This window comes from Pimephales promelas, chromosome 10, assembly GCF_988280905.1.
Source record: "Pimephales promelas chromosome 10, fPimPro1.hap1.1, whole genome shotgun sequence".
Classification (NCBI taxonomy): Eukaryota; Metazoa; Chordata; class Actinopteri; order Cypriniformes; family Leuciscidae; genus Pimephales; species Pimephales promelas.
In genome coordinates, this window is record NC_142778.1 from 30,474,365 (window position 1) to 30,497,064 (window position 22,700).

At 35.7% G+C, this 22,700-nt stretch overlaps 2 protein-coding genes across 3 annotated transcripts; both read left to right on the top strand.

Moving 5' to 3' along the window:
* Positions 1-517: 517 nt before the first annotated feature.
* On the top strand, positions 518-7,426 carry rcn2 (reticulocalbin 2). Of its 2 annotated transcripts, none has more exons than XM_039683988.2 (8): positions 518-674; positions 1,857-1,987; positions 2,077-2,179; positions 3,189-3,385; positions 3,479-3,592; positions 3,688-3,781; positions 4,932-5,074; positions 5,549-7,426. In XM_039683988.2, exons 1-8 carry the CDS (start codon positions 629-631, stop codon positions 5,690-5,692), a joined length of 972 nt encoding a protein of 323 aa, XP_039539922.2. In that variant the 5' UTR covers positions 518-628; the 3' UTR covers positions 5,693-7,426. The 2 variants fall into 2 exon arrangements, with proteins under 2 accessions (XP_039539922.2, XP_039539920.2); XM_039683986.2 differs by lacking the exon at positions 518-674 and adding an exon at positions 963-1,036.
* pstpip1a (proline-serine-threonine phosphatase interacting protein 1a) lies at positions 6,194-21,680 on the top strand. Its single transcript, XM_039683989.2, has 15 exons — positions 6,194-6,292; positions 7,343-7,443; positions 7,543-7,617; positions 7,722-7,756; positions 8,817-8,923; positions 9,632-9,694; positions 12,141-12,245; positions 12,721-12,766; positions 12,950-13,029; positions 13,390-13,488; positions 15,880-15,976; positions 16,116-16,203; positions 16,559-16,641; positions 17,793-17,902; positions 21,059-21,680. Exons 1-15 carry the CDS (start codon positions 6,260-6,262, stop codon positions 21,188-21,190), a joined length of 1,254 nt encoding a protein of 417 aa, XP_039539923.2. The 5' UTR covers positions 6,194-6,259; the 3' UTR covers positions 21,191-21,680.
* The last annotated feature ends 1,020 nt before the right edge of the window (positions 21,681-22,700 follow it).

Consider the following 22,700-nt stretch of genomic DNA (forward strand, 5'->3'; position numbering starts at 1 on the left):
TAAAATTGTTTAAAGCCTTTTGAACAGTTTGCACTGAAAGTGTCTTTTGGACCTTGAACAGTTAGTTCCCATTGATTGAAGTCCATTATATTGAGAAAAATCCTGGAATGTTTTCATCAAAAACCTTAATTTCTTTTCTTTTCTAAAGAATGACATGGATATCTTGGATGACATGGGGCAGAGCCGTTGAAAAACATATTAATCATACTTAACATATCATATTTAACGGCTCTGACATGGGGGTGAATTATCTGCAAAAGTTTTTTTTTTAAGTGAACTACTCCTTTAAAACCACTTTGAAATGCAAAGTCAGTGTTTGTGTTACTGATCTCAGTACCTCACACATGATTCTGTGGTTATATTTGAGCAAAATACAATGTTCAACTACATTACTTTTTAATTAATTTAACCACAAATTTATTTAACATAATTTGCAGTACATTCACTACATTTCAGGAATGACCAAATAGACAGTAAAAGGGAATGACCGGGAATGACAGACAGTCTGCAGCGAGGGGTGTCTCGTTCATCTTGATTTCATGGGGACTTTCTCTGCTCATCCTCCAATCCTGCAGGTGGCGGTAACAGTACACACAGGAAGTGAGAGTCCAGATGACCGGAGCGCACCATGGCAACAAGCTCAGCTCAAAACTTTAGCAACCAGCCTTTCGAAAGTAAGTATTTTGTTTCTTAAACACGTATGGTGGATTATTCTTGTAGGTGCCTTAAATAAATGAATAATAGAGTGTGATCCTTGGCATGAATTTGCACGTTTTCTAGTCGCTTTTTAGATAAAAAAATAAAATACGTCTTACAATATCCAAAGCACCTTCCACAATATCAGAAAGTCATCATAACACAAAAGGAGATACATGTTATGTATATTTTTCTTTAAATATATATTTTGGCTACACACTGCTATTATTTGAAACCTCTTCTTTCTTACTCTCCTACCTTCCTTACCAACGTCGATATAGATGATTTGACATGGGAATGTGTAGCCCATCATCACAAGAGGGCAGTCGAGATCATCTTGGTAAAGGGATATTTCACCAATTCTGTCATTAGCCCAATTACTGACCCTCATGTAGTTCCAAACCTGTAAGACTTTTGTTCATCTTTAGAATTCAAATGAAGATCTTTTTAAAGAAATCTCAGAGCTTTCTGTTCCTCCATTTACTTGGCGCGTCAGCACACACGACGGCTGCAACTACAGTGTGGTCTCCCTAGTGGACCACCACGACAACCGTCTGGATTGAGCTGAGTAGGGGACATCTCTAGGTCCTTAAAGTGGGCAGTGTTTCGTCGACTAGCCCACGACACCTCAAGAGGGCTCGACAGTGACTCTGTCATCCCAGAGTCACCCCCCTCTGTCCCCCACTCAACTCAGCCCAGCTTACTGACCTCTGCATCCCTCCTGCTGCTGAGACCTAACCACAATCTGTCCGCAACCCAACCATATGGCCTTTATAAACCTCATCCTCTCCTCTTGCTTTCGCACCTCGTTGGCTACCAGCTTCCTCCTTTGAGCTGGGCCTGCCTTGTGCCATTTAGGAGGAGCTAAACTGAGCCCAAAACCCCCTCTTCCATGCTGTACCTGTCCCACGATATCCCCAATTTGAAGGGCAGCATTTGCCTCAACTACAGATTTCTTTGCTGACCACTTTCTACCAGTTTTTAATACAGTGGCTCGGCTGCCTCCCTTACACATTTGTCGTGTGACTCTACTAAGGTCATTTCCAGTCTGACCTTGGTCTTAAACACGTTTGTCAAGACCAAGTCTCACAGGTTTGGGATGACATAGTTAATTAATGACAGATTTTCTCCTAATTTGTTTGTATTTGTGTGTTTATCAGGTTTAAAGATTGTATACACAGCTCTATTATTACTGGTGGCCTGTTGTGCATCAGGAGCTTTTGGCAGCCAAATTGTCCAAGAGGATCAACATAACCATGAACATAATGCAAATATGTTCCTTGGCTCAAAGGTATCATCTCCATGTTTTTTTTTTTATAACAGTTATTTAAATCTTTAATGTGATCCAGTTTCATTCTACAAACTATTACTGATTTTCAGGACAAAGATGAAATAAAGAAACTAACTCCATCTGAGCAGCATAAGCGAATGGTGGAGATAGTGAAAAAGATTGACACCAACTCTGATAAATACCTGACTGCAGGTCAGTTCTCGTTTGGTTACTTGACATTTATTTTAGCATGTACACATAAGACATGTCAGATGATCTACTAACATAGATTTTGTAAATGTTTTTGAGAGAAATCTCTTATGTTCACTAAGGCTAGATTTACTTAATCAAAAGTACAGTTATATTGTGAAATATCATTGCAAAATAAAGTGTTTAATATTTTAAAATGTTTTAAAACATAATTTATTTCTGTGATGCAAAGCTGACCTTTTAGCATCATTACTTCAGTCTTCGGTGTCACATGATCACACAGAAATTATGATTTGGTGCTCAAAAAACATTTCTTATTATAATGAGTGTTGAAAACAGTTGTGCTGCATAATATTTTTGCGGAAATCGTTATTTTTTCTCTCTCCAGGTTTCTTTGGTATTTCTCTGAAATCATCTATTATTAAAATAGTTCATTTTATCTACAGTTGTGGTTTAAAAATGAATGGCAAAAAAAAAAAAAATAAGACTCAGACAGCTCTGTTATCTTGGCAAAAGAAGGTTGCATTGCAAAAGGAATTTAGTAAAAGGGTGCCAATATTTGTGACAAATGTGTTTTGGAGAAAAACATTTGTTTCATAATGTAATTTCCCCTGCACTTTCAATTCTTTTACTTCAATGAAAGGTAAGATGTTTGCAATTTGTTTTTTATTTTTTATTTTTACAGCCATTTTTGATCATATTTACCAGGGGTGCCATTAATTCTGACCACAACTGTATAAAGCTGTTCTGCAAAAAAATTGTCACTGTCCAGCTCAGTTCTCATATAATAGTGTCAGTGCAGTCAGTAAGAATATTGTATCATTATATCAATAATATTGTTGAATATTATTAAGCATTTATTTATTAAGCAAATTTGTGGTAAAAAGTCTTTACTGTCTCTTTTGATCAATTTAATTGTGTCCTTGGTGAATAAAATAACATATTTCTGACCCCAAATGTTTAAACAGTTATGTATGTTATAATTAATAATCATTCTCTGTTGCTTCTCTAGAGGAAATCACGTTATGGATACAAAGGGTGTACAGGAGATATGCGCTGGATGATGCTGAGGAACGCTTCTCTGAGTTTGACTCCAACAATGATGGTCTGGTATCTTGGGACGAATACAATATAGTCATGCATGGTCATACTGTGGAAGTGGATACAGATGCTGTTCTTGAGGACCCAGAGGAGGAGTCACTTAGATTTGTATGTTGCATGATTCATTAGCATTTCATATTATGGAATGGGAATGAAAAGTGTTGCGTGATTGATAATAATAATGGTTTTATCCACTCACAGCTCCATGCAAAGGAAAAAAGACGTTTTAATTTTGCCGATATGGATGGCTCAGTTGGCCTGAACTTAACAGAGTTCCTTGCATTTACTCATCCATCTGAGGTGGACCACATGGCTGTGAGTATACAATAAAGCTACAATAAATCATAAATACGGTTCCATATTAAACATCCATGAAATGACTATGTGCTGTGTGGTTGCATTTTCCCCAGGATTTTGCTATTGAAGATGTGCTAACTGAATATGACCGGGATAAAGATGGATTCATCAGCTTGACTGAATTCATTGGAGATCTCCGAGCATATGGTAAGATTATGTTGGGATAAATAATAGTGTATATAGTCATTACACTAGTTATGTACTAATACAAAAGAAAAATAATCCAATAACTGATAAATGGCTGTATTTATGAGTGAGTCGTTGAATCATTTTTTTTTTATCTTTCAAATAAATAAACACTTTTTTAAATGGATGGCAGTGGCTCAACTGGCCGGCATCCGATCAGCGGGTGAAGGAATGCCTTTCCTCGTGGCAAAGTAATTTGAAATTACAAAGTAATAAATAGATTGTTTCATGTACTAACTTATTTCATCTGACTCCATAAATTAAAAGATTTTAATGATATCTGTGCATCATTAAATGTATGCGAATGTTTGACTGTTCTTTTTAACTCTTTACTGAAAATAATGTCAGAGTCTGTTAGAATAAAATAAAATACAATTTATCATGTCAGGTAAATGTATCATGCCAATTTCATATTCATAATCAGTTCAAAGATAATTAATTCAGTAACATCACATTAGTAAAAGATGTAGGTTAAACCCGACGTTTATAAAATGACATAATGCTGAAGCCCTGAGGTCCTTCAATATTTATTTAATTTGAGTTACAAATCGCCCCGAGCCTCTTGGGCATGTGACCTTTGTACCAGTCACACCAGTTGAGACATTTCAAATGATACCAAACGTGTACAAATGTTAATTTCCTTTGTTTTCTCATAAAAGAGCTTCTCTTCCAGTTTTTCCAGCCTAACAGCAGCAATTAACTGTTAGTCAGAACTCTAATAAATCACGTTATTTTGTTTAATTGTCTGTTCATCATTGGAGAATCTTAATCTCTATTTGAATCAAGAAAAAATCACGATTCTCAATTTATCCAGAATCGTGCAGCTCTATTTACATTTGACAGTGTTATTGCATTATAAGATTTTTAAAGATTAGATTATGGAAAAGAAGCATTTACAATCAAATATTGACCAATAATAATACATAAAAAAAAATGCTACTATCAGCCGATAACCGATATGTGCTTCCATACTGTACATCATACACATTTGGCTTCATTTACAATCAGACAAATCTGATTTATGGGAACTCAAGGTGTTTGCATCTAAACATTTTCCAAGATTGTGTTGGATTATTATCAGAAACATAACGTTTGCTTGTCTGTGTTTAAGAGCAGGACGAGCCCTCGCAGTGGGAGGTTGAGGAAACGGTGCGCTTTAAAGATCTCTATGACCAGGATAAGGATGGAAAACTCAACAGGGATGAACAGCTCCGCTGGGTCGCTCCGAACAGCTACGGGTCGGCACGAGAAGAAGTGAGTCAATGTGTCATCCAGCTGCCTTATGTACTTTTTAATAGGGATGCACCGATATGAAAATTTCCACCGATAACTAATAATTCTTTATATTTGAAAACCGATATATTGACCGATAAATCTAAATCCAAATTTTAATGTTATAAAGCCTATATGATAGACTTGCGCTGCACATGTTGCACTTATGTAACCGTATTTTCTTTTTGAAGTGATTCCAATCATATTTCAAGCAATGGCTAACAGTGCATGCGTATCTGAAGTGATGTCTCAGCTGAAGGAAATAATACATTATTTTAGCGGCTATAATATATTGGTCAAATTTTCTTCTTGGGCCCATAATAACAACATTATAATGAACATATATCTGCTGATACCGGTATGGTGGCCGATATATCATGCATCCAGGTTTTATTTATTTTTTTACATTTTTAACAATATATTCTAAATATTTTTTTTTTCTTGATCGTTATACAGGCTATTCATCTCATCAAGGAAATGGATCAAGATGGTGATGAAAGGCTCTCAGAGGCAGAGATTTTAAAAAACCAAGACACTTTCATGAACAGTGAAGTGACCGATTATGGAAGACAGCTCCATGTGCCACATGATGAGTTGTAATATTTGAAACCGTTTATAAATACTTCTTGTGGTGCCACAAAGAAAGACTACTTGAGTTTTTACGCATTAGTTTGTATTTGATGAGTTTTACTTTTATCAATGCTATTATCTGATTTGACCTGTGATGTTGCCTTTTATTTGAAAAGTGCCTTTTCTTTTTGCTCCCTCTATAAAATCAAACTCAGTTTACTGTGCTGTTGCTTGCAGTCAAAAGATAATCACATCAATGTTGGTCTTGATTTAGCTTGATTTACTTAAACTACTTAACTGAACTAACTTTAATAACTTTACAGTTTCCAAAACCCCACTGTTTCAGATGTGTCATCCTATCTGATATTCAAATGGCGTCTGAATGCATGCATACTATCTGTAGGGCAGGCTCTATGTGGTCATTGACATAATAGGAGGGAGCTTCCTTATCTGAGTCAAACCTGTGCAGCAAGAGTGCTGCGAAACTGTGGTTTCCTGCGCGTGGCGTTGTCTGTTCTGTCTTTTACTTTTCTTAATTCCACCTTTGATTCCTTTTGTGTGCTTGCATCGTTCTCACTACTGTAAACTGCCTTTAGAATGACACCGTTACAATTCAAAGATTCTTTTTGGGTAAGTGAACGAGTTGAGCTATTTTGACATATTAGATTGAATGGGTATGTGAGTTAGGACATGCTTGCTGATATAACCATATCGCATATTATGATTGACAGGGTAGATTATAAATGTGTCTAACAGTATCACATCACCTTACCTAACCTAAAGAATGTATTGGACGAGTTATTAAATTTTAGTATTTTTTGTGCATTGTCATTTCTATTCATTTGTATTAGGGTTGCACTTTATTTACAGTATGTATACTTTCAATATACTTACCCACAAAGTACTAAGTGGTGTAAGGTTACTACATGGGTTAAGTTAAGCCGGTATAGGGGTAGGTTCAGGTTTAGTACTAACTTACTACAATAAGTACATAGGATGTTAATGTGAAAATAAAATTAAGTGCTACCATAATTAGTGTATCTATATAAGACGCATTTAACTATAGTCTGTCATCGTTTCCATTTAGATGTTGGATTATATTCGCTCTGACAGTACGGAGATGTTCTCTAAAATTAAGATTTGGATATGATTTTTAAGAGTAAGATATCTGTCATGGTCTTTCTCAAAATTCTTGTCTACATTTGTGGGTTTAGACATTCTGACGTTGTGTCATGGAAGATGATCTGTGGGCTTCTTGTTTAACGGCTGACTTTGTGCCCACTCTACCCTCTCTGCTTTGATCTGTGTTGTCGGAGCATCCATCTACAAAGCGACTTCTGGGTTGATTTGCATGTAAAGCCACGCAAGTGCTATTCAGTGTTAGGGTGTGCAACCAGCTGGTGTCAAAATAGTCATTTTCTTTCAGTTGCAAATATAGGTTCATTTTCAGTTGCAATTCATGTTAATATTGTTGCACTTTGTCAATAATTAAACTGTTTAACCACCTTAGACAGTCTGGTACCACATATTCTATTTTGCATAGATATACTTTTCAAATAAGGCTTCATTTTTATGAACATGGTGGTGATTCAAGATAAAAACTGAGATGCACAGTCCCTCATAACCTAAATCTTGTTGCTGTTATATGGTACTGGAGAAATCGAATCCTCTTGGTTTCAGGGCCCAGACTTCACCAGCAACATTGGATATGACACTCTTATCCAAAGGCTATGTGATGGGCGACGAGCTTGCAAAGATATGGAAGAGCTCTTAAAAATGAGGTAACACTGGAAAATTTTTCAAAGTATGCTGATTAGCATTGGTCTGTTATGGTCTAGTAAAATGGTACTGGTTAACATAGTACACTTCTCTGCTCATAGGGCGATGGCAGAGGAAAGATACGGCAAGGAATTGATTACTATCGCACGCAAGACAGGAGGGCAAAGTGAAATTGGGTAACCAAACATTGTATGCATTATTTTATATGTCTTCTTGTTTTAGTATTTTGTGTACTAATCAATATTTTTTTTGTCTTCATTTTGTTGATTTGGTCTTGTAGCACTCTGAAGGCATCATTTGACCAACTAAAAGTCCGTAAGTAACAGCCCATGTGATAATTTGCTAGTTTGCTTTAAAAAGTGTTCACAAACACCCATAGAATATAAAACATAGGCTACTAAATATACTACAGTGCTGGGTAGATTACTTACAAACTGAAAACAGTTGTTAGTAACATAATTTATTAAATTACAATAATATAATCAGACTACTTTTTGAATACTTTTGACCTTACTTTAAGCCTTTAATTTGTTTTGTTTTTTACATAGATTTGAATAGGATAATCTCATACTAAAGTGATATGCAAATACAAATAGAGACAAAATGTGGAAAATTTTTGTCATCAACAAAATTAAGTGTATTAAACATTACATTACAACAGGAAATTGCAATATTAAAAGTAACTGCAGAGGGTTTATTGAAAGGTCAATAAAATAATCAAAATAAAACAAAAAAAATATTATTTTATTGATTATTTGACTGTTTTATTTGCTATGCTGTGTGGCCTCTGACTTGTGTAAACTGGAAGACTTTCTGATCATACATAAGCATTATGCTGTTGTAAAGACCTTTTAAAGGGTGTAAAATTAGAATTAGTGAGAGTCAGTAAATGTATAATGATTCTCACTGCCATTTTGTGAATATTAAAGGAATCGATCACTTAAAAATTAAAATTCTGTTATCATTTACTCGCCCTCAAGTTGTTTCAAACCTGTATGATTTTCTTTCTTCTGCTGAACACAAAAGAAGATATTTTGAAGAATGTCAGTAACCAGGCAGTTGATGGACCCCATTGACTTCCATAGTAGAAAAAACAGACATTCTTCATAATATCTTCTTTTGTTTTTTGTGTAATAAAGAAAATCATACAGGTTTAAAACAACTTGAAGTTGAGTAAATGATGACAGAATTTCCATTATTAAGTGATCTATTCCTTTAAATAGTCATGTTATCAATAAAAATGTAACTCTGATTATTTAAAAAAAAAAAGTATATCATTTTTGGAATCTGATTACGTTATCCAGATTACATATAATGTAATATACTAAACCCATACCTCCAAGATCATTCATGAATATGCTGTTTTCTATCCTAGAAATGGAGAACATTGGAAATTTGCACATTCAGCTTTCTGGGATGTTACGAGAAGAGGTGAAACGAATGGAGCAGTTCAGAGAGAGACAGAAGGAGCAGCGGAAAAAGGTGAAATGCTATGCGATGCTTTAAAGGAGTAGTTCACTTTTCAAAAAAACGTTTGCTGATAATTTACTCACCCCCATATCATCAAAGATGTCCATGTCTTTCTATCTTCAGTTGAAAAGAAATTAAGGTTTTTGATGAAAACATTCCAGCATTTTTCTCCATATAATGCACTTCAGTGGGAACCAAACGGTTCAAGGTCCTAAAGTCCTTTCAGTGCAAACTGCAAACTGTTCAAAGGGCTTTAAACGATTCCAGACGATGAATAAGGGTCTTATCAAGCGAAACGATCGCTCATTTAATAAATAAATAACAAAGTTTAAGTTTTATAAGCTCAAATGCTCGCCTTGCTCTGTTCTGTGATGCGCGTTCGTGACTCTCCTGTTCGAATTCGTTCATCAAAATGAACTAATCTTTTTCTGAGTCATTTGGTTCATTCAACGAACAAAAACGAACGAATTGACTCGGAAAAAGATTTGTTCATTTTGATGAACAAGTTCTTTTCGACTGAAGAAAGAATGACATGGACATCTTGGATGACATGGGGGTGAGTAAATTATCAGCAAAAGTTTTTTTCAAAATTGAACTACTCCTTTAATTAATCTAAACTAGCAGAACCGCAAATTACTTTCTCATAAGTGCAAACCAATTGTAAATGTGATTTATTAAAGCTCAATAATTCAAATGACTTAAAATGTTTTCTTTTTACAGTTTGAAGGGGTCATGGAAAAGGTTCAGAAGATCAAAGTATCATTACATAAGAAAACCATAGAGGTGAGTCTAACTTGCTGCAGTCACTTCAGTTTTATGGGATATCATGTATTTGCCTATTACAAACTGAAAGCAGAATATCAGGAAGAGGAAGGGAGAAATGAGAGTGATTTAAATCATCAGTGCTTGTGCTAAACTCTTTACAGCTAGTGTGCAGGGCAGGGAGGGGGATGGGTCTTCAAAATGTTGTAACTGCCACTTCAGGAAGTCTCACTTCTCTACTAGAAGTGTATTTTTTTTCTCGCGGGCACACTTCTGTTCACTCTCACCAACATAGACTCTATTTTATCAATGCTGGGTTTTTTCTGTTCCTCGTATATTTGCAATTTCCTGAAACAGACTGCTGTTGCTAAGAAAAATATGCATTTCCGTTTGTCTTGGTACATCAGACACATTAAGAAAGCAAACGTGTATGTTAGGTTAGGACTGAGGCGAGGAGATGTTGAAAGGTTAAGTTACTTCGTATTTTCATATAGCATTGTGAAAACCGATCTGATATGATAAACAAACGAGTAAAAGGGGACGTGACTATCTGTTCTAGTCAGGAACTGTCATAGTGGTTGTCTAACTTAGTGGTTAAAGATGAGGGTTATGATAACCACTAAATGAAAGATAGTTAGCCTACTGTAGTTCCGAAGGTGTAGTTAATGAATTTCAACCATTGTTCAAAAGCACTTGAAGGAGTTTCACCGCACTCACAGTAAACAAGGTGCCAGACAGACAAGACTAGACAACTCAACCATTTTTCAAAAGCACAAAAGAGTGTCAGCGGACTGTACCTGCACTCTTATTAAAAAAAAAAAGGTTCTATAAAGAACTTTAGAACCTTTAGGGTTTCCCATCATGAGAAAATTTTATGGATTTAGTTTTTCACATTTTTTTTATTTTAATTTAACTTTATCAATTAAACGGCTCATAAACATACTTTATCATTTGAATTTCTTCTTATGTAGAACCTTTTTGACATAAAGGGTTCTTTAAAATTAAGTCTTGAACCCCAGGGTTCTATATAGAACCTTATTGAAACTTTTTTTCTAAGGCAGGGTGTCCACAAGCATTTTTAGACAGCTGAAAACGATGAGTGTTTTGGCAGTGCAGCGTTTTTTTTTTTTAGATGAGATGCTTTGCTTGCTATGACACGGAATATCAGCAGAAGTGTTATCAGTATCTAATTTCACAGATAGTTTGTTTCTGTTTCAATTTACGTTTTTTTAGGCACCACTTTATGTCCTTGTTTTGAGGAAAGTTTGATGACATTCTAAAGATTAAGATGCTGATTTCTGATATGTTACTTGTATATTAAATCTCGTAAATCTGACTATTTTCTCACAATTCTGACTTTTTTTATCTCGCAATTCTAACTTTTCTCTCAGAATTGCATGATATAAACTTTCTTTTATCGCAATTCTGGGAAAAAGGTTGGAATTGCGAAATAAAAAGTGGCAATTACCTTTTTTTATTTTTTATTCAGTGGCAGAAACGAGCTTCCACAAATGTGAGTTCCGTTTCCGTCTTAAAAATAAAATCAACTGAATTTCTGCAATCTTCCATTTAGCAGTACTGGAAATCTGCCATTTCTGATCACATAAAAATTATGGGCATTATGGTATGGTAGTGTTTTTTTCTATAAGCAGCAGAAGCATTTGGAGGAAGTAAAAAAAAGTAATGTGATATCAGCATAATGAATTATATAAAAGGAAGTTTAGTTTTACATTAGTTTACTGTATGTATTGTTCTCCTGTTGCTTTATGGCGGTTGTACATTGAATTACTTCATTATTTATCAGTTTAATTTGGAGCTGATTGATTGTTTATGTCTATGTTTGGGTCAGTAAAAAAGCAGTTGAGTCAGATTACATGAAAGTAGCAATTTTTAAGTAGATAAAGTTTATTCTTGTCTTTTCTGTGACTTTCATGACACAAAAGAGTGTGTCTTTTGACACTTTTGACACACTCATGACACTGTCCTTCAGATAAGACATTAAACTGTGGTCCTGACTCTCTGTGGTCATAACACACCCTAGGATGTTCTTCGAAAAGGACCCCAGCATCCTGGCCAAAAATGTACCCATTGGCATCTGTCTACCATCATGGCCTCCTAATCATTCTCATATACTGATAGGCTGATCACTCTGTCTCCTTTCCATCAATAAGCTAGTGTGTGTTCTGGTGAAAAATGGCTGCCTGCCGCCACATCATCCAGGTGATGCTGCTCATTGGTGGTGGTTGAGGACATTCCCATATTTCATATCTAAAGCAAAAAGCACTATGTCAATGTAACAAATGGTTCTTAATTAGTTCCTATTAAGACTACAAGAAATTCCATGCATATTAATTTAAATTTGAATTAAATATATTTAGCATTTTCAAGTCATTTGTGGTTCACTTGGCCATCATTCAAGTCTATATGAGTAGTGCCATAATAACCCTGTACTTCTCTATTCTCCCAGTCTAAAAGGGCATATGAACAGAGATGTAAAGAAGCTGATGAAGCTGAACAGACTGTGGAGAAGCTCAACAGTACACCCACTGTCACCCCTAAACAATCTGAAAAGGTAAAGTATGGATTATTTTGGGAACCGCCCCTGTTTCCCACCATCACAATCCCATCAGTGTGTGGGTGGGGCCTTCCTATGATGTTCAGTGTTTCTAAGGATGTTGGTTTTTAGAAGGTAGCTGTCTGACTCAGAGAAGGCGAAAGGGAACATGGGTTGTGTAACATTAGCAACACACGTAACACACGTATACTATTTGAAGCAAGGGTGTGTAGAGTTACATTCAAGCAGTATTAAGGAATGAAGAAATCATTTAAAAATGTCATTTTGATGATCAAAGATGACTTTTAAGGGATAAAAGGAGTGTGGTGAGCATAAGAGACTTCTTTGTAAAACAAAACAAAAAATGTACTGAAGTTTTTCTTGATCCAATAATGAGTTCTTAAAACCATTTACAATTTTGGTACAAATGCTAGTGATATTGTTTGATGCCACTGAGTATTTTTGAACAATGTTGTGCTCTATTCCATAACAGATGCAAAACAAAGCAAAGCAGTGCAGGGACGTGTCTGCGGATGCAGGTGAGAATGGAAATACGCTTTTGTTTTCACACATTGCAATGCAAAAGTGATCAGTTGATGCATCTGAACCAGAAGCACATTCAAAGACGCTGGTAATGCCTTAAATGCACAATTCAATTACTTTTAAGCAAGATTTCAATTGCTGGAAATCCAATGAGACTGATGGTTGTTCTCGATTGACAGAGAAACAGTACATGTCAAACATAGAGCAGCTGGATAAGATTCGTCAGGAATGGGAGACCACGCATGAATGCACATGTGAGGTAAAGAGAAACACACACACTTGACTATCTGTTTGCTGGCCTTCAGAAATAGCTCTATGCTGAAGCTGTGAACCACGTAGAACATTAAAAATGAACTTCCTTTTTCTCTGTGTTTTATACACTGCGTACCACACAAACCACAAATACCAAACTAAACTTCACAAGAAACTTTTTTTTTTTTTTTTTTGGCTTAAAATAAGTATATCTATAACACCTATTCTGATCATCATGTGTCCCACTGACAGTTTGGCAAAGACTTGGCTAAATTATCAATTACTCTACTTAAAGTGATAGTTCAACCATAAATGAAAATTTGACAGACATTGTAAAATTATTTACATCATGATGTTATTTCTACAGGTCTTCCAGCAACAGGAAGATGATCGTATTAATATTTTAAGAAATGCTATTTGGGTCCACTGCAACCACTTTTCCATGCAATGCGTCAAAGAAGATGAGGTCAGTATTACTTATGAAGCTTTTTCAAAGATTACACTGATAATAGCTACAGACATTATTAAATACATGCAAATTCAAAATATTGAAAATCTGATTTTCACATTTTTATCAATTTAAGGCAAAGCCATCTTTTTTTTTGTTTGTTTGTTTCTCTCTCTCTCTCCCTCCATGCACTGGTCAGTTTTGATATTTTGGGCTATTTGGCATGTCTTCTTTCAAACTAGAAGAAAAAAACATCCAAAATACACATTTAAAGTGTTTATTTTGAGGTAATACTTAACAATAAGGTTCTATTTGTTATTAACATTAGTAAATATGAACTAACTATAAAAAACACATTAATCTTAGTTCATTTTAATTCTAACATTTACTTATACATTATTGAAAATCAAAATGTGATTTAATGGACCTGATCTAATATGAGCTAACAATGTACAGTTGTATTTTTCTAAACTATTAACAAACTATTTTAATTCCAGTTGTACTGGTGGATTTTCACGGGAGATTTGAGCATTTGCTAGTAGGCTATATTGAGTCATTGCGTCACATTTGTACACATAAAGAAGAGTCTCAGCTAGTAGACTATATTGAGTCATTACATCACATCTGTACACATAAAGAAGAGTCTGTGCTAATAGGCTATATTGAGTCATTACATCACATCTGTACATAAAGAACAGTCTCGGCTAGTAGGCTATATTGAGTCATTACGTCACATCTGTACATATAAAGAAGAGTCTCGGCTAGTATACTATATTGAGTCATTGCGTCACATCTGTACACATAAAGAACAGTCTCGGCTAGTATACTATATTGAGTCATTGCGTCACATCTGTACACATAAAGAAGAGTCTCAGCTAGTAGGCTATATTGAATCATTGTGTCACATCTGTACACATAAAGAATAGTCTCGGACTGCGGACTCTAAAAACTGCGGACTGCAGCGTTAATGGATATATTAATGACCTTATAGCAAAGTGTTACCAACTTTATCTTTTTGCCTTACAATTACAATACATAATCTTTAAGTGCTGTTTTCTCTAAATGAGTTTTCCCCCTAGAAATAAGTAACACTTAAATACATCACACTCTCGAGTTTCTTTCCTTACATTCTTAAAGGGATACTACACTTTTTTTTTGGAAATAGGCTCATTTTACCGTTTTTGAATGTATTCAGACGATTTTTTGATATTTAGAACTAGAAGTTTATCAGTAACCAGACAGTTTCTGGTCTTATTGACTTCCATAGTGTATTTTTTTCCTACTACTTAAGGTTTTTATAGAGAGGTTTGTTCACATATCATTCACCTGGTTTATAACATTTAATGGTTAATGGTGGTAAAAATATATACTTTTTTGTGACAGTATTACTGATTTTGGAGTGACTTATTATTACTGATTTATCCCCCTCTGTATAACCTTTATACATGCAAATTAGTGCATATTTAATTAGATAATGCCTTGTTTGTATATTTAAACATAACATTTATGAAAACTTTTAATACAAAATTATTTTCTAAATGTACTGTGAATAATTAAGTGGGGAAGTAGGCATGTGACCACACGTACCAGAAAAAAACAAGCGGACAGCCATCTTTAGAATTTTGTGTTTGAACTTCCTTTTTTGCATTAGCTCTGTATAAATCTACAGCATCACTGTCAAGGAGTAATTGGCCAAGTGGATTTGCGTAATGTGGAGTTAACTAAATATGGAGTTAAAGTAATGTGTCATGTGCTGTGACAGAAAACAACGAGGGCAGCACAGAAAGGGGGCGGGGCTACACACATATATATATATATATATATATATATATATATATATGCAGTGAGGAAAATAAGTATTTGAACACCCTGCTATTTTGCAGGTTAAAAGAAATCATACATTGTGATTTCTGGATATTTTTTTTTTTTTTTTTTAGCTTATGTCTCTCACAGTGGACATGCACCTACGATGACAATTTTCAGACCCCTCCATGATTTCTAAGTGGGAGAACTTGCAAAATAGCAGGGTGTTCAAATACTTATTTTCCTCACCGTATAAAACATTTTCCTGTGATTTCTTGCCTTAAAATAATGAAATTCTATTGTAAAATGAGTAGGAAACACATATTATTCTTTATATTAGTTATCTAAATTTAAGCAAACTTGTCACTGATCCTTTGAACTTCGTTGATCTGCAGGGAAAATCTTAAATCAAGCTGGATGACATCATCAGTTTACTGTCATTAAACGCGAAAGAGCAACATTTTCGTATTAAAAAAATGTGGTATTAAATGATAAAAATGCTAAATAGAAGAAATTCACTTGTGGTCTCAGACTTTTGGAACTCTCTGTAGTTGTTTAAAAAAAAGTGCTTCCCATATTGACAAATTACTGTTTATTTGTATTCAGTGTTATGAGGAGGTGAGGGCAGTTTTGGAAATGTGTGACATCACGGAAGACATAAACAGTTTCATCAAGACAAAAAGTACTGGCACCACTCCTTCAGGTCAGTGCTTTTATGTAGTTTCCACTGGGTTATTGTTTTACACTTAGTTTAGTTCCTTAACCATATGATTTGATATAATACGGAAGAAATTCTGTGGAAGGTTTGCTTAATGAAACTTTCCATCTGTGTCTGTTTGTAGCGCCTATTGTGTTTGAGAACTATTATGACAGAGAACCAACAACAGACAGCAACGGCATCACGCGGTTTGGTGGAGGTGTGATAAAGAGGTTTGTTTTCCACTGGTGGATCTGTGTGTTAATGTCTAAATTAATCTACATTATGTATTTGACATGCTGACAAAACAGAAATGAATGGAACATGTAGGCCTACTATTATTAGAGATCAGTAAAACGTGAAGCTGCAAGCGGATGTGGTGAGGTGTGATATACTGCTCTGTGTGAGCATATAAAGTGCATTAACAAGTAAAACATTGTACAAAAACATTTGTTTTTATGGTTATCAGTAAATACATTATCTCAATCTGCCATTTATGTAGAAAATATGTTTTATCTTCTAATTAAATTATTAATTTTAATGTTCCTTTTACACATTTTTATTCTCTGATTATTTTCTTTTTGAAAGGTTTTCAAATCTTTTGCAAGGCAACTGTGTCGTTGGCTCAAAGACAAGTAATGACTCTATTCAGCCATCAGCACCTCCATCAGGTACAAATTACAACATATTAATGACATTGTCGGCTCTCTAATATGTTTCAAATTGCATGTTACATTGTTTTTAAATTCTAGCCATCTTCATGTCATAGTTACTGTAAACACAAATGTTATTCACCACCAGGGGGCACTTCAGCCCACCCTATGACTTCATTGACTAGGATTTGGGTAATTTTTGTGTACAAAAATACAAAATAATACAATAAATAGCTAAATCAAAATTTGTTAAAACATTTATCGTATTTGTTAGTTGCTGTCAACGTCCATCCATCCATCCAGACAGACAGTAGTGGCCAGTTATTTGGTTTTAATGAAAAAGTAAAAAATGAAGTCCGCACACCAGAAAATGCTCCTTAGCAATTTTAATAGTTGCTCAGCGTGTGTAACGTTTCGGGCCCAAGCCCTGAATCAGACACAAAAAAAAAGTGGGGAGACACACCTCCATATATACAGCCATGCATACTCACATGATCACACACATTCATGATGGGACCAATCAAGTGAAAAAGCAATTATATCAAAAATTATATCAGAATTGTAATGGCTTTTTCACTTGATTGGTCCTATCATGGATGTGTACAACTTTAATAGTACTACAAAACTATTAAAATTGCTTAGGAGCATTTTCTGGTGTGCGCACTCACTGTTTTCTTTTGCAACTATCCGTCTGCCCAGCACCCAGTTTTATGGTTCTGGATGAGTCTTGATTTGGTTTTAATGACCCCACAAGTTTGGTTAAACCATCTTAAAATTGAAAGAAAATTTAAATATGAATGAAGAACAATTCAATAAAGGTTTATCTGGCAAAAAAGGGGAAACTACAGGAACAGGTTGTTTTACAATGGGCAAAATAAAATCAGTTGGTATACAACAATATTTCACTGCATTCTTTCTTGTTTTCATAAATTATTTATATGTCTGCATGGCCAGAAATGATGTCCGCACAATTTTCCATGTTGCATTGCATTATCACAAATATAACAATTGACTCCAAGCACAACTGCACAATATGCTTACAAATAATATTTGAAAAGGGGTAAAGATGTCCATTTTCCTAGGCCGGACAACATCTTTTGGCAACTACTCTCTCTCTCTCTCTCTGTGTGTAAATGTACCGTCATTATTCAGTTTTTTTTTCTTTTCAGCCGACTCAGATGGAGTGTATGCTTCTATTCCTGTATTTCCACAAGGAACTTCAAACATTGCTGTCTCTCAGAGCGCCACATACCAGGCTCAGTATGACTACGTAGCTCAGGTAAATAAATAAAAAATGGCCTTCCAAGAGATTAGCAAGATTATATGCTTTTTTTTGGGCGTTCAAAATCCAAGTTTCCATTCACTCACATTATAAAGCTTGGAAGAGCCAGGATATGTTTTTAACCCTTGTGCATTGTTCAAATTCACTACCCTTTCGTTATGTTCGTGGCTGAAAAAAGCCACTACTTTAAACTGCTGTAAAAATGTATCAGATAAATATTTTTTTCAAATTTTTTTGCATAAATCTATTAACCGACCTCAGTCCTGATCAAAACTACTAAATTTTTTTTTTAAATTCAGGATTTTAACTCTTTAATTGCCAAATTCATAAATGATGTCACTGATTTGGGGGGAAAAAAACACAAAATGACTTATTTTCAATATAAAATATGATTGTGGACTGGATTTTTTTTTACCTTTTATCACAGTCTTGGACATGTCAAAGATTAGAAACAACATTGGTTTTGATGCATTGTTAGTTTTTGTGTAGCATCAGATTTTAACTTTTTCTCCCTCATTTACTGTTCGTGGCTGTTTTTGCCCCATTGACTTCCATTATAACCACATTTTTTGATTGCAAAGCCATGACACCATAAAATCATGCATTTTTGATTGTTGATGGTTTTCCCTGTTGGGAAGAGGTAAAATTTGTAATTTTTACTGTTGATAACCAGGTGGAACCATTTAACCCTTTAGACAGGCCTGTGCAAAAAAAAGCTTAGTTTCTGGCTTTTACATGCAGTTATATGGAGTATAATAGCATATTACAGTGTGTATATGTGTGTGTGGGTGTGCGTGAGTGTGTGAGAGAGTGTGAGAACTCACCTTGATGCGTCTGAGAAAATAAAAATATACACTTCAGCTCTCAAAACTACATGGAGTAAACAAAAACAAAGTAAGTGTATTTATGCATCTGCTGCCTTTTGATGGTGAGAAATGCAGACTAAACAAAAACAAAGCAAGTGGATATAAACGCTTGTCATTTGATGGTGAGAAGAGCAGCAAGCAACATGAGAGAGGGCTTGACTTGTAGTGAAGTTTTAGAGATGATTATGCAGTCTGACCCCTCCAGCGAGCTGCAGGAGGTATTGTCTTCTCACTCTGAACGCAGACTCAGGACAGTAAGATCCTGGTTTGGATGTGGCACCCTCATCATCATCTCAAGCTTCCACTGAAGGCGAGGAGGATTCAGATGATCCTGGATCTGGATGGACTGGGAGAATCTTGAGAGGGACATGGTGGTTCTGAAAATCGCACGACCACTGCGATCATCCCACAGGCAACGTGTGGACTCCCCTCTGGATCTGTAGACGCTGGCCAAAATCAGTAGCCCCATGCACAGAGATCTGTGGAGTCCACAGATCCAGGATCCTCTGAATCCTCCTCGCCTTCAGTGGAGCTCTAGCTTCCACTGAAAGCAGGAGGATTCTGTGGATCCTGGATCTGGGTTGATTGGGAGAAATGGTGAAGTATGGTTTTCCACCAATGCGGAGACAATTCCCTTTCTTCAGCCTGCAAGAGGCGTGAGTCGAGGGCCGACACGCAATGTTATCACAATGGTTCAGAACATGGATTCTGTGTTCAATCTGTTTTTTACGGAGGAGACGACTGACCTCATTGTCAGCATGACCAACCTCCATGGGCACCGCACAATGAGAAACTGGACTGGGGTGGACTCCACAGATCTCTGTGCCAACATGGGGCTACTGATTTTGGCCAGCATCTACAGATCCAGAGGGGAGTCCACACGTTGCCTGTGGGATGATCGCAGTGGTCATGCGATTTTCAGAGCCACCATGTCCCTCTCAAGATTCTCCCAGTCCATCCAGATCCAGGATCATCTGAATCCTCCTCGCCTTCAGTGGAAGCTTGAGATGATGATGAGGGTGCCACATCCAAACCAGGATCTTACTGTCCTGAGTCTGCGTTCAGAGTGAGAAGACAATACCTCCTGCAGCTCGCTGGAGGGGTCAGACTGCATAATCATCTCTAAAACTTCACTACAAGTCAAGCCCTCTCTCATGTTGCTTGCTGCTCTTCTCACCATCAAATGACAAGCGTTTATATCCACTTGCTTTGTTTTTGTTTAGTCTGCGTTTCTCACCATCAAAAGGCAGCAGATGCATAAATACACTTACTTTGTTTTTGTTTACTCCATGTAGTTTTGAGAGCTGAAGTGTATATTTTTATTTTCTCAGACGCATCAAGGTGAGTTCTCACACTCTCTCACACACTCACGCACACCCACACACACATATACACACTGTAATATGCTATTATACTCCATATAACTGCATGTAAAAGCCAGAAACTAAGCTTTTTTTTGCACAGGCTTGTCTTAAGGGTTAAATGGTTCCACCTGGTTATCAACAGTAAAAATGACAAATTTTACCTCTTCCCAACAGGGAAAACCATCAACAATCAAAAATGGATGATTTTATGGTGTCATGGCTTTGCAATCAAAAAATGTGGTTATAATGGAAGTCAATGGGGCAAAAACAGCCACGAACAGTAAATGAGGGAGAAAAAGTTAAAATCTGATGCTACACAAAAACTAACAATGCATCAAAACCAATGTTGTTTCTAATCTTTGACATGTCCAAGACTGTGATAAAAGGTGAAAAAAAATCCAGTCCACAATCATATTTTATATTGAAAATAAGTCATTTTCTGTGTTTTTTTCCCCAAATCAGTGACATCATTTATGAATTTGGCAATTAAAGAGTTAAAATCCTGAATTTTTTTTAAACATTTAGTAGTTTTGATCAGGACTGAGGTCGGTTAATAGATTTATGCAAAAAAATTTGAAAAAAATATTTATCTGATACATTTTTACAGCAGTTTAAAGTAGTGGCTTTTTTCAGCCACGAACATAACGAAAGGGTAGTGAATTTGCCCAGAGTGTACTGTTGAGTTTTTGAAAAATTTCAAAGCATTTTCCCAAAATATGTGTCAAAATAAGATTTGTCACCAAAAATCATTCCATTTGCTGAAACAAAGAAAAAGTTACGGCCAAATTAAGACTAAAAAATACCCCTTAGTGGCTGAAAAAAGCCACAACAGCACATAAGGGTTAATATAACTGAGATTGTGTATGGCTTGAGGGAGAGTAAATCATTTTTGGGTGAGCTAACCTTTAAAGTTCTGTGTGCAGGGCACTGATGAGCTCTCCATTGCTGCGGGGGAGGTTCTGCTCGTGGTGGATCAGGGAGGAGACGGCTGGTGGACGGTGGACAGGGACGGCCACACTGGGCTGGTGCCAGGCTCATACTTGGCCAAGATATGAATTAAGAGACTAGATCACGCTGGTACGGCTTTCCATGTCCTTGCACCGGCACCCCCTCTAATAGCAGTTATTAAGGCCACTCCTTATAAAGCGTCCCAGAGGAAGATTTCCGTTTGCAAAATCGCACATCCATATGGAAAATCTCTATGGATTGTAGTAAATGAGTCAAAATGGGTTAATTTGTATTTAAAAAACTGGTTAATATACACGACTATCATTATTGTTAAGATAGAGATTTATATTTATTAGAAAGTTGTTTAGAATTATTTATTGTGAATAAACGGCATAAGAATGTATATAAGAGATGATGACTAGGCACTACGGACTTGCCATGAATGTACAGATATTTCATAGAATTCAATTTTTGGAAAGTTAATCAATGTGAGGTCATGTATTTCTAACTTTTATACACTCTTAGAAAAAAAGGTTCAATATAGAAGCCTGTGGGATGGCATAACATGAACAATAAATCTGAGTAATGATCATTGCATCATGTTTGCGTTGACTGAATTTAATTTGGGTAATGACTCCGACTCAGGCAATTGGCTCAGACAAAATAACCTGACGCAAACATTTTAAACTTTTAACAGACCTCAAGTTTTAAGTTTCACATCCCTCCAGTCATTGGTCTTATTCTATTATATTTGAAATGGGAAGGATATCCTAGACTATTTCTACAGATTAATGTTTAGCAATCACTGATGATTACAAGGTCAGCTAAATATTAAGAAATTCAGAAGCTTAAGGGGTCTGTATTTATTATTTGTTTAACATGTTTTTGACAGTCTCTTATGCTCAAAGATACATTCATTCGATCAAAATACTAGTTGCAACGTAAAATAACTGCTTTCTAATATAATATAATTAAAAAAATAAATCTTGTGATGTCAAAGTTGAATTTTCAGCATCATTACTTTTCAGTGTCACATGATCCTTGATTTGCTGCTCAAGAAACATTTCTTATTATTATCAATGGTAAAAACGGTTAATATTTTTGTGAAAACCATGCTACTTTTAATGATTAATATTTGATGAATAGAGAGTTCAAAAGAAAAGCATTAATTTGAAATAGACATTTTTGGTAACATTATAAATATATTCACTGTTCTGATGAATTTAATGCATCCTTGTTGAATACAAAAAACAATTTCTTTACCAAAAAGTACTGGCCCCAAGCCTTTGAATGGTAGTGTAGTAATGCTATACTTCTATTCAGTACACATGAGAAGCAAACACAGCAAACCAACACCATGCTAGTTCCTTATCAGGTATCAGGTTAAAAGGTTTTTCACATTTCTCTTTTCCACAGATCCTGTTTCAGCTCCAAATATAACGGTAGAGGGGAAACCCACATGACGAGTACATTTCAAATATCTATTATTAATACCCTACCATTAAAGCTAGCAAATGCTGTTATTAAGGGCTCCAGGAACGGGGCAATTTAACTCCCCCCTCTAGATATAGTGTGAAGGCATGTTACTAAGCATGTCCAACACAGCAGGCAGATGGC